This window comes from Peromyscus leucopus, unplaced genomic scaffold, assembly GCF_004664715.2.
Source record: "Peromyscus leucopus breed LL Stock unplaced genomic scaffold, UCI_PerLeu_2.1 scaffold_132, whole genome shotgun sequence".
Classification (NCBI taxonomy): domain Eukaryota; kingdom Metazoa; phylum Chordata; class Mammalia; order Rodentia; family Cricetidae; genus Peromyscus; species Peromyscus leucopus.
In genome coordinates this window covers 378,217-391,263 of record NW_023504468.1, presented here as the reverse complement: position 1 = coordinate 391,263, position 13,047 = coordinate 378,217, and the positions used below count along the sequence as shown (strand labels likewise).

The following is a 13,047-nucleotide window of genomic DNA, read 5'->3' as shown; positions in this document are numbered from 1 at the left end:
CCAGGGCATCGCTGAGCTGCCTACAGAACTGCAGGCCGGACGCCACGTGCTTCCCAACACACAGAAAGGTGTCCATAAAATGCACAGGAGGGAGGCGGTGGCCCCACCCCCTCGACCCCAGATGACAGAACACGTTAGGAAAGTTAGGTGGGGGAACTTAAGCTCAGCAAGGGCTTTGTGAAGTTGCCACCAACAGGAACCCCAGCTCAGGCGCAGAGGGTGGGGTGAGAGCCTAGCTGGCTGGCTGGGAGGCCCACTCAGTGGTGCTGACACACAGTTTCCAGCCACGGGGAGTCGGTGCCAAATCCCTCTCCACTTCTCTCTCACCCTGATATTCTTTGAACATGGCCATGGTGTCAGCTAACCCCGGGAGGCGTTCTGGAATCGTATTTAGAGGGCGGCACAAGCTGTCTCCTCACTGACGCATCTAAAGGGCTTCCAACAACGCTTATGGCCTCCCAGGTTAGGCACCAAACTGTTGCTATGGCACTGGGATCCCGAAACATTGATACTGCTGCCCAGGAATTTATCAAGGCACTCTCTTCCTCCGAGCATCCTCCCTTGATTTCCAGAATCAAAGTCCAAACCTGTTACTGTATGCCTGAAATGAGCAATGCGGTTTCAATGCCACCTTACCAATGCCAGACAAACAGAGCTGGGGAAAACGCAGGCACCACAGGTCAGGGTGAAGCTGGCTGCAAGCTCCTCAGGCTCTGCTCCCTCTCCATGGCTAGCAGGGGCTCCACTATTAAGCACTCTAATTCTGATTTCCCTAAGGGAGTCTTTCCTGGATGCTGTGACATTTTATTACACATATCCTTATGCTGGGCAGCCCTTCCTCCAGACATCCAGAAGCTTGATCTTTACCTAGCTAGGATCCACAAAAGGCCTCCATGCCAGCCCTTGGACTCCCCTTGGCAGAAAGTTACTGTCCTGTACTGAAGAGTGCCCGTCGGCCGATTATAGAGCATCCCACTCTCTCAGGTCAAGCAGAGTGCAAGCCTCGGCCACTTCTGCTTTCCAAGCCAAGGAGTGACTGACACTCACTTCCCATTCTCATCTTTTAACCTTGCTAGCAGTTGCCTTCTGACTGTTTACTTCCTGTGTCTTCTTATCAGCTACAGACAAACAAGCAGGGGCCCGGCTCTCCTCACGCGTTATCTCACCGCGGTCCCTCAGAGACCTTTCATGCCGCATTACTTTGCTAAATACAATTTATTTGCTTGCAACATTCAAGGAGCAGACACTTTTCAGGGGAAAAGAAAGAAAGAAAGAAAAACAAAAAAACAAACAAAACAAACAAAAAAAACAAAACCCAGATCCTCACCCTGCTTTTTGGATACAAATTGCATTAGGCTTTTAAGGAAGCATTTTCCAAGAACGCAAAGCTACCAGCCCCTCCCCTGCCGGGCAGAAGCACTCCATACCTGAGAGGGGATTACCAGAGAAGAGTCCACAGCTGTGAGAAAGAGTCAGCGTGGGGCTAAGGGATGTCAGATGAGACATTCTCCTGTTTAATTGTCACTAGAGTGAAGCTCCTGGCGTGAGTCACCTGGGTGTGGAAAGCTGTCTGCCTGGTGGTCGCGAGGTTTTGTCTTTACAATCCACTCTCTCTCTCCACCAGATTTGGCCACCAAGGAATATTCTTCCATGTCAAGTGGAAGCGAGGGTAGAGGTTGTGAGCATAGATTCCCAGTGAATTTTTCACAGGAGCTGTATGCTCTCTGCCCAACCTCTTGTCATCTCCGCACTCTCTGGCACTTTCAGGTGGTCACCTGGGAGCCGTAGCTGGCTGTCCACAGCTTGGAGACTTAAACCCCAATCTAACCACAAGCTCTAGGCCTGCTGATTTATGCACTAGCCAGCCAGCAATTACCTAGGAGATCCTCTTTCAGGCTCTCTTCCCTATCCCCCATGGGGCTGTTTCTGCCTCTTTTAAAAATGATTAATTCCATGTGTTAGGGAGATGAGGAAGCCCCGGTGACAAAGGCTGTCGGCTCCTGACCCCCAGGGCCGTGTGCAGGTGCACGCACAATCCTACCTGCAAGTGTCCCTGGACGTGTGGCCTGGGGCAACCGGAGGCTGAACTGTGGCTCAGCATCTCTGGTCCAGTCGTTGGGACCCTGCAGAGGCTGGTTTACCTGTACAAGCTTTTAGGTTCCCAGGTGTGAACCGTTTACATCTTGCTGGCAAAGGATGAACAAGATGGGGGATACAGAGTGTGCGTCTCACACAAGTTGATTAGTGATAACCTAGGACAGGCAATGGCTAGCCAGTCAGCCCTGCCTTTGCCAGGGCAGAGCATCCCTTCCAGCAGCATCAGTGTGCTCCAGCCATTCAAGACACCTGGCGAAACACATCCTCCTCAGCCACTTCCGGGTCCTGGACCATGCCATCTATCACGAGAGAGAGAAGCACTCAGAACATCCCAGGATACTCTACCCAGTCACCCCACTTGTACTTAGTTCACTCAGAAACACTTCTGGAAAAAAAAAAAAAAAAAAACCAAGACTACGAGGCGGAATTTCAAGACACATAAGTGAAATCTATGTTTAGCTAGCAAAACAAATCCATTTATTTTAAAAAGCACTCTTCCTTTTAATGTTTCTTGTGCTTCTAACATTCAAGAAGAATTCAGGCTTCTTTCTTGAATACAGTAGAAAAATGGGCTACTGCGTCTTTCTGGGAATCATGTATTTTATCTCTTACCTGTAATGCTCCCATTTATGTAGTGTTTAAATCCTCCTGGGCAGATAGTTCAGAGTGGATTCCTATCCAATGTCACCGCCTTTCAACTTAACATCTACAGACAAGCACGGATCCTCGGTTCAATAGGCCCAGAACAAAGCACTGATGTAAAAATTACACAAAAGGGCAGGTAGCATGTGTATGACTGTGGAAATGCATAGACCAAGATTAATCAAACTCCTTAGGCATCACCATGACTGGGAGTTCCTGGGAGAAAAGGCAACCTTATTTATTTATTTTATTTTATTTATTTTTCATCTGAGCAGCCAGGGGCTATGTGAGGTCACTCTGCAGTCACAGCTTGCCTGGGAACGGAGGTGATGGAGGCGACATCATTTCTATATATTAAGCTGCATCTGCATCATAGGGGGCCCGGGACAGAAGAAAGTAAGTTTCTCCAGCCCCTGGAGTCACAGCACCGCCTTCCCACAGGGCTGTAACCAAGGGTCAGGTCTACTGGTGAACCAAGAGTGATCCCAGGACTCAATCCCAGAATCCGTGGACTGTTCTCTGAATCCACAGAAGCCCCACCGACACTGGAGAAGGGAAAGGCACAGGGGTCTTTCCACATAGGGCGTTATGAAAATCAACATGGCTTATGACAACGAAGGCGGCAGCCAAGCATCTCCCACACGGATGGGACTACAAGAACGCTCCTGGCAGCTCCTCTGTCTGTCACCCTGTGGCCTTCCCTCTGTTTGCTGGCTGCTGTGCTTAGGCCTGCCCGCCAGCTGTTGCCCTCCACACCCTCCTGCCACCCTTCTGGCCTTATCTGTCCAGCCCCAGATGGATGTGCGAGGTGGCATCAATGAATTTATGTACCAGGTGCTCAATGGGGCACTGAGGTCCAGTGACGTGTTGGGGATTACATGCCTATGAAGCAGCAGAGCTGGCACTCAAACCAGGAGCTTCCGTCCCCAGATCCAATCCTTGGGGAGGGATGGCTTTGTGGGAATAGCACTCATGCAACAAGAGAGGGAGAACTGATGACTAAAAGGAGGGAGATGAGGACCTATGTCATGTGATGCCCGAGTGACATTTAATTTATGGCTGAATGGCTGGGAACTTCTCAACTGCAAGATAGAGTTGTTTCTTTTCCCCTAGGGATAGCAAGAAATGCACAATTGCTCCTGATGGACAGGACAGGTCTTGTTACCTTGACTGTGGGCCGTTTCTTGACTGAACTAGAAAAGGTGACAGAGCTGACACAGTGAGCCTGTCTCCTGGGGGATTGTCTATTTTGAGAAAAGGTCTCATGTAGCCCAGGCTGGCCTCGAACTCCTGAAATCTTGGCTCCCACATCCTGAGGGCTTGGATTACAGGTGTGAGCCACCACATGCCTAGCTGACTTTTTATGCAGGTTGGCTATTACCAAAGAGAAATGTGTGCCTTTGGGACACGCATGTAGGCAGAGGGGTCCTATGCCCGCACTTAGGCAACTTCCTCATCCTACCCATCCATGTTCGTTCATGGCTAGTCAACTCTCCTTCTCCCTAAATCATACCCCACTAACCAGATGCTAGCTTTGGGAGACGAGGCTCCCTTTCTAGGTCTGTTGCCTCTGTCTGAAAGGTGCAGTCCTTGAGGTACCGGAAGTTCTTACCTTCTGAATGTCCACCTGAGACTTCCACTTGGTCTCCTGCATGGCCTTTTAGCAGCTGTGACTGAGCAGATCTTCCAGAAGCTCTGGAATCTTAACCAGTAGGCTAAAGGAGAGCAGGAAGATTTAAACATCATCTTCCCGTATCAGCAAGTGGTGTCCTTCTTGCTGACCACATACCACTACAGAGCCTTTTTCAAGGATTCCTTCAAAGACATGCAGTGTACAGAAGGGAGTGGCCCTGCCAGGCTTTACCTTCCATCTCTGACAGCAGTCCCCTTTCTGTCCTTTCCTCTGCAGTAACAACAGCGTCCAAGGGTTGACCTGTCACACAGCTTGGTTTTCCCGCCCAGGATCAGTGAGTAGGAGGCTTGCCTCAGAGGAGACGCTGGGGAAGCCTATCCTCCTGACTGAAGCAGCTTCCACATAGCATGAGCTCATGGGGTTACAACACAGGCCTATGACCTGCTGCACTATAGCTCTGAGGGCCCAGGAGACTGACACCCCGGTCTGGTGAAGCTGAGCTCTCTCGGATCCTGTCCTGCTATGTCTAACTCTCCACGTCAGGGAATTCATGTGGCACCAAGCTGATCACCACTACAAACAGCACTGGCAAAAGGCTTTGGCTGGGGGCTCTAACACTCTTCTGTGCCATCTTTAGAGCCAAAACAACAGGCTCCCCGGCTGTGCTGACATTCAGAGTTAAGAACCCTTGGACGCGCTAGATTGATGCTTTCTGACAAGACAAAGCATGGTGCAGACAGAAAGCACAATGCATGCCCCGGTCCTCCGAGCATTAAATGCAGAGGACTCTGACCAGGCTGTGTGGCAGCCAAGGAGTCACTCTGGCTTTTAATCCCAGTCAAGTGACTACTCACAAGACGTCAGTAAGTCTCCATGATTGAGACAGAAGCCCAAAGGGCCCCAGACTTTTCTATGACCATACTCTAAGGTAATTAACAGAAAGTTTCACAATCAGCCCTGGAAAGACGTAAAGACCGAACACAGCCAGATACTTGAAAGAAAAGCCCAGGTCACCATGCATGCATGTGGCAATGAGCAGGCTGATAAAACATGGGCTTATTTGCCAGTGTCAACCACTGCAGGAAGAGAATCAGAGGGCTGATGTCCCATTAGAGTTCCTGACCCTGTGGGAACTGGCTCTGAGTCTGTCTGCTCCCACCTGACCAGGTCTCACCAGCACTCTGCCAGCAGCCTCCCACCCAAGTGCTACAGGAGGTGATTTCTGAAACCTGCCTTAACACCTTCTAAGCTAGGTGTGGGCAGGCACTGACCCCAGCCTTACTTTCGTCTACATCTGTCCTGGTTCTAGTACCAATGAAGTGCCACCCAAAGGCTCGTGTGCTAAAGACTTGTTCCCCAATTGCAAACATCTAATCATTGAGAAGTGGCTGCAGTTAGGAGCACTATCTTAATCAATGGATCAATCCTTTGGATGGCATCGTTTAAAGGTCGAAACTTCCAGAGGTAGGGCCTAGTTGGAGGAAGTAGGTCACTGGAAATTTCACTGTATTTTTTGTCTCTCTCTCTCTCTTATGTGTGTGTGTTTGCCCATGTGAACTCACCTGGGCATGTACACATGGAGGCTGAAGGTTGTCAATGGTGTGGCCATAGCTAGCTCTAGCTGCCAACTTTGGCACAGCCGAGAGTCACCTGAGAAGGAAGTCCCAATCGAGGAACTGCTCAGGTCCAGTTGGCATTTTCTTTGCTTGCTAATTTATGTAGGAGGTCTCAGCAGCACCCATTCCTGGCTTGTAGTCCTGGGCTCTAAGACAGCTAGTTAAGTCTGAGCCTTGAGGAAAGCGGCAAGCAGCACTTATTTCTCTCTCGTTTCTGTTTCAAGTTCTTGCTGGAGTTCCGACCCTTGATTTCCTCAATGACGGACTGATCTGAAAGTGTAAGCCGGAGAAGCCCTCCCCTTTGTCTGTGCTGGCAGAAAGACAACGGGACGGTGTCCCCTACCGCTCTCCACACTTTTTTTTTTTTTTTTTTTGAGCCAGGGTCTCTCATGGACCCTGCTGCTCATCATTGTCTAGCCCATCCGGCCAGCAAGCGCCAGCGAGGTGCTTGTCTCGGTGGCCCAGCCCTGGGGTTACAGGTGCGCCCCACCGAGCCTGGCTTTTAATGTGGGTGCCGGGATCTGAACTCAGGTCCTCAGGCTCGCACAGTAAGCACTCTCCTCACTGAGCTACCTTCCGGGCCCGGAATTGGCCTTTAAAAGATGGCATCTCTTTCTGTCCTCTGGCCTCCGAGGGGACAGGGTGAGCAACTTTGCTCTGCTATACCCTTCCCCCACAACGCTCTGCTCCACCACAACTCAGAAACAAGAGAGCCAGCTCGCCGCCATGGACCAAAGCACCTGAAATGGAGCCCAAACAAACCCCTTCTTCGGCTCTTTAGCAGGCATGTGTTACTGAGAGGACAGACAGAACGAGCCACACCAACCCTCACTCCTGGGCTCGTCCCTTCCCTCTGCTCACCCAGGGCTCCTCTCTCCTTAACTTTCCTCCTTTTCAGAAACATGCTCTGCTGCTTTTTCCCCCTCTTCCCACCCCAGACCAGTCCCCACCCCAGTGCCGCATGCAGGGTAGTTATAGTGACCAGATCCAATGCTAGACGTGCGAGAACCTTACAAATGGTGAGAGCTGCACACAGAAAGCATGGGCGAGGTTTTCCTTCAGCAGTCACATGGGCTGCCTCAATTGTCGTCTCTGTGTGCGCACGTGTGTGTGCATATACAGGTCAGAGGTTAACATCAAGTACCTTCTATTGCTCTCCATCCTTTACTTTCTTTTTCTTCCTTTTTATGTGTATGACTGCTTTGCCTGCACGTCTGTCTGAGCACCCACCTGGTACTCGAGGCCAGAAGTGGACACTGGATCCATCCCCACCGGGTACTGGAGTTACAGGTCAAAGTAGCAAGTGTTCTTAACTATAGATCCATCTCTTCCAGCCCCTCATCTCTTACTTAAAAACATGCATTTACCATTTAGTTGTTTAGTTACTTTGTGTGTGCACATGGCATGTGAATCAGCTCTCCTCCAACCACGTTGGTCTGAGAAGTAAACTCGGGTCATCCACCCCGGTGGCAGGTGGCTTTCCCCACGGAGCCATCTTGCCAGCATCTGCACGAGGTTTTGAGACACAGGCTCTTCTTCAGTGCAGATGTCACTGGTTACCTAGACTGGCTGGCCAGGGAGCACCAGGGATCTGCCTGTCTGGGTTCACAGGCTGGGGCTGCCAGGTTTGGCTTCTCCACAGGTGCTTGGGCCTGAACTTGGGCTCAGGAACCCAGTACGGCAAGCACTTTGCACGCTGAGCCAATTCCCGAGCCCTCCGATGGTAACTGCTTACATCAGTGTTTTTCTGTTTTCTGCTAGAGTCTCACTACTCAAAGGGTGAGTCACAGACTTCCAGTGCTGGCCCCAGGAAGGCTGGTGGTAGAGGTTAAAAATCGTGGCAGTGACTGCTGAGTCAGAACTGGGATTATAACTGTACCCCCAGAAGATTTCTAAGTGCATTAAAATTTACGAAACGTGGATTACACCCTGTGGTGGTTAATACTGACTGTCAACTACAGGATCTAAGATCACCTTGAAGACAGACCTGTGAGTGAGTTTCTAAACTTGGTTAAATGAGGTCAGAGGACCCACTCTAAATGTGGGTGGCACTACTCCACCAGGCTGAAGTCCTGGATGGAATAAAAAAAGGAGAAAGCAAGCAGAGATCAGCATTCATGACTGTGGGTACAATGTGACCAGTCGCCTCTCACTCCTGTCTTCATGCCTTCTCTGTCATGAAGGACTGTAAGCCAAAAGAACTCCTTCCTCCCTGAAGCTGCTGCTTTTCAGGTATTTGGTATCAGTCACGAACGGAGTAACTAATTCAGACCCTAAGGATGTTAAGGTGCATATGGCAGTTCCCGCTCCAAGAAGCCTTGGCGCTTGTAAGGCTTGGGATACAGGAAGTATTACCAAGTGACTGTGGCACTTCACGCAGTACGGCTCAAACCCTCACCACCGCTAGTGTGTGAGTGCCGCTGCTTACTGGGACAGACTGATTTGAACATCATTCTATGGAAAGCCTGAACGTCACACACACACACACACAGAAACCACAGCAGAGCTCGGTCAGGGAAATTCACTGTCAGGCAGAGCACTCCAGTCCTTGGCAACTGGGAGGGCAACCAACCCTGGAGCCTCTTCAAGAGCCAACGCCCCAACAAGGCCCCTTTCCTGCGTGAGCGCAGGCTCATCCACAAAGGGTCACCTGCTTTCACAGTTCATGCCTCCACACTTTGTCACATACCCCTGCACATTCTAATGAATCTGGAAAGCACATGTCATAAAGGACAGCTGGCTGGGGACTCATAGCACACATCTGGTGACTCCTCAGAGCCCTGCTGGAGAAGAGTGGTCTAAAAACCTGCAGCTGCCACTTTTCTGCCTTGTTGGACACAGAAATACACACTTCCTATCAGCAGGAAGATTCATTGGCGGCTCAGATTCTTTCCCTCATATGATCCCTCCCAGATAATTAGCAGAGCACTTCCGAGAAGGCTAGGTTGAGCCCAAACAAGTCATGTTGAAAACTATACCTCCCCATCATTAGGCGTGTAAGACACTCTAATAATATCAAGAAGAGAGGCAGACTGACAGATACTAAGCTGGGAGGTGGGACAGGAGGTGGGTTGAGACCCCAGCCCAGTGTTAGACAGCCCCGAGCTGATTTTCTTCAAGTCTCAGCGTCTCCTCCTTGGGAACAGATGGACCATGGTTAGCTCGGGGTGAGCCTCGGAGAACATGGCTGTACAGAGTGCTGACATCTCAGTCAATAGGTCTTGGGTATGTGTTTGTCTACAGGTGCCAGAACCATACTGTGAGCTAAGAAGACAGAGCAGTGGTTGCCATGGCTGCCCTGCTTTCAGGGCCCTTCAGGGCATCTTTTCACTCACCCTGATCATCTCGGCCACGTAGCTCTCTGGTCCGGTGTATTCTGTGGAGTCTTTCACTTTCACCAGCACGATGAAGCACAGATAGTGCCACATGTTGTGTTCTTCTTTGATGTGCTCTTCAAAGGTGACAGTCTTATTGTCAAACTTGTCTCTTTCTAAGCCTGCACAGGAGACAGAACATCCCAGATCGCAACTGAGCAGTCATGGTACAGGAAAGTCAATACAGCCAGTTGTCTTGATTTATCTGCATGCCGAGTTGGAGTCTGTTGGCTTTGAAGGGCACTTTCATCATAGTACAAGGACCCAGGCTATGATCTGACTCACCAGGGCTTATTTTTCTTTGTTTTGTTTGAGACAGGGTCTCATGTAGCCCAGGCTGGCCTCAAATGCACTATGTAGCCAGAGGATAACCTTGAACTCCTGGTTTTCCTGCTTTCAAACTTGCAAGTGCTGGATTTACACATAGGCAATACCATGTGAGGATCCCAGCTGGGTCTGAAAACCCCTTCTACGTTTGCTACTGGCTACTGAACTGGCAACTTTCAGGTGGCGTGGCTGCCTCACTGGTGCATGGGAAACCTGCCTTCCAGGTTCCAGGGTGAGGACATGGGACAAGAACCTGGGGCTCAGACAGAGGAGATCAGTGAATTTCTCCTTTCTCCCAGGAAAATATTAAAATGCAGACAGGGCAAAGGAACTTTAAGGCAATTTCAGATGCTGGATGGCAATTATATTTTGCAGAGGTCTAGGTTAGCCATCATGAAATTAGAGTTGGGGAAATAAAGAAATATATTTCAGGCCATTAGTGGGATTTGGATTCCTCATGTTAAAAGAAGGGAACATATATACAGAGTAAGGAGGATGCTATAAACACTGTAATGCTGAATTAGAATTAGAGGTAGCCATCTTTTTGTTATATATATATGAAACTAAAGAAACAGATGCAGGTGTGTGTGCAGATCTGTTTCCATGTGTCTCTATACACACACACCAAGGTATACATATACCCTAGCCCATATAGATCTATAGCTTAGGCCTGGAGCAGTGGCCACCAATGGGAATGAGGACTCCGACATGACTACTAAATGCCCATTTTACTATGAACAACGGGGCATATGGAGAAATGGCTGATTGTATGGCTGGGTCAGGGAAAGCACAGGTCTGAGACCAGAAATTCTGGAGCTGCCAGAAAATATAAAATGTACAAAAAATATGACATGACAGAACACAGAAGCCAGCCTGAATGGTTCTCATTGGCCAAATCCAGGTAAATGGAGCATCAAAATAGAGTCAGGTACATGGCACCTACCTGTAATCACAATAGTTGGGAGGGTGAGGCAGGAGGACCACAAGTTCAAGGCCAACCTAGGCTACATAGTAAGATGCTATCTCAAAACCAATGAATTGAATAAATAATAGCAAAATAAATACACAATGCAGGACTCATCACTGGATACTAAAGCTGGGCTGAAAGTCCAATGTGTGGAATACTGAGGTTAGTTACAAAGTTTCCAAGCATCCTGCCACACAGTGACTTTCTGACTAGGAAATATGCCAATTATGTCCTTAGCCAAGAGATCAAAGTGAGTATCAGCAGCACTAAGAGGAACAGCTCAATGTGTCCCTGGTCTGGCATACTGAGAGGGATAGAAGAGCATGTCTTTGATAGTCGCATAAAAATGCATAAGCTCAGCTCTACCACAAGGAGCTTCCAAGAAACCCAAATCAAGGGACATCCTATAAAGTAAGTGCCTTAGAGTCCTCAGAAATGTCCCTGAGTTAAGAGGGGTTCTGAAGGCAGAAAGCCATACAGGTCCTGGGGCTTTCCAAGGATACTAGAATGAAGGGTGAAGTTTTTAAATTAGATAGGCAGATTTGTCTCTATTTTAATTTCCTAGTTTTAGTAACCACATTGCAGCCATGTATGAAAAGGTTCTTGTCCTTAGCAATACATACTGAAATGTTTGGGAACATTTGTGCCAGCCATTGACATTGAAATGACTCAGAAAAACTGTGTGTGTGTGTGTGTGTGTGTGTGTGTGTGCCCCCGAGTGCATGTGGGGGTTGGCTTGTGTGTGAGTGTGTGCTGTGTGTGTGTGAAAAAAGCTAAGGAGAACTAGTGCTAACATTTGGGGAATCTTAAGAGCAGGGAGAAATTCTTTGTACTAGTTTTATGACTTTTCTGTAACTAAAATTATATTAAAATAAAAAGCTTAAAAAATAGGTCTTAAAGAGGCTAAAAATTAAATAATTTAAATGTTCAAAAGAAAAAAATGTTCATTTTTTTTTGGTATATATATCTGGAAGGAATTCATAAATTTAGTAACTATATTATGAATAATCCTGAAATTACTCAGCTTCTAGATTCCCACATGATTAGTTTGCATTTCCATATATTTCCCCGTAGTTATAATTTTAGTGACATTTTTGGTGCCCAGGAACCTATTTTTATTTTATGTTATTTTATTTTTGAGAAAGGGTCTCATATAGCTCAGGCTGGCCTTGAACCCATGACCCTCCTGGCTCGGCCTCCTCCCGAGTGCTGGAATTACAGGTGTGAGCAATTGTTTCATGTAGCAGTCCCCTACTTAGCCGGCAGCGTGACGGGGGCTATGCCAGGAGCCTATCCAAGGCCTCCCTCCTGATTCTCACAGTGACACAGAGAAGTGCATGGGAACACCACCCACTTTGTGTGAACTATGGAACTATGGGACACAGGTGCATGGCCAGTCGGCTGCTGAGCCTGGGTGAGAGCCAGGTATGACACACCAAGTCCAAGCCTTTAACTTTCACCTGACTATAAGAGACCTTTTTTCTTCTTTCCTTCCTTTTAAAAATTAATTAAATTAATTTTAAAAAAATTAATTAAATTAATTTAATTATTTATTTTGAGACAGGGTCTCACTGGCTATGTAGACCAGGCTAGCCTCAAATTTACAGAGGCTTGCCTGCCTCTGCCTCCTGAGTGCTAGGATTCAAATAAAATTACACCATCCCTCAAACTCACGGCTCTTATCACACACATACACACACATCATATCCATATATGATAAAATATATAGGCACAACCTACTGAGTCTATAGGTGTTGCTTATATGTATGTGGATATGAGTTCAGGTGTCCATGGAGACCAGATGTATTGGATCCCCGAAGCTGAAGTTACAAGTTCGTATGAGCCACTGCCTGATTTGGATGCTGGGAGTTGAATTCAAGTTATGTGCAAGACACGATTTTACTAGGTAGTCTCAGTCGACCTGGAAGTTGCAGTGAGGTCAAGCTAGCACTGAACTCACAGCAACCATCCTGCCTCAGCTTCCCAAGTGTCATGATGACAGGCAGGTGACAACATGCCCAGCTCTGATGGTATTTTTCCACTGAAGCCTGGTCCTGCCAGGAGAGAAGACATTCTCAGGCTGCAGCTGGACTACAGTTCTCCTTTTCTAGTTGATTTAGAACTGGACCAGGGGACTCTCAGGATGCCTGGATACAGAAAGAACATGGCATACATTTCTACTCTCCGGAACTTAATTCCTTAAGGCAAACTGGGAACGACTGCACAGAATTTATTGGCTTTCCAGAGACTCCCCAGCAGAAGAGAGGCCTAACAGAACTCTACTGTTTGCCAAGAGACGGCAGAGATGGGACAGAATAAAGTGACTGTCCCAGCCCAGAGTCTGTTATGTACCCACTCCGTCGCCATGTGTCACCATGCTCAGCCAGGCTA

The 13,047-nt window shown here is 48.4% G+C and overlaps 1 protein-coding gene across 1 annotated transcript in view; it reads right to left on the bottom strand.

Annotated features, from left to right (window-relative positions):
* Positions 1-13,047, bottom strand: part of LOC114689564 (inositol 1,4,5-trisphosphate receptor type 1-like) — a 62,844-nt gene that overhangs the window by 16,982 nt on the left and 32,815 nt on the right. The window contains 1 exon segment of the mRNA XM_028863860.2: positions 9,324-9,484. Within this exon segment, the coding sequence (XP_028719693.1) occupies positions 9,324-9,484 (161 nt within the window).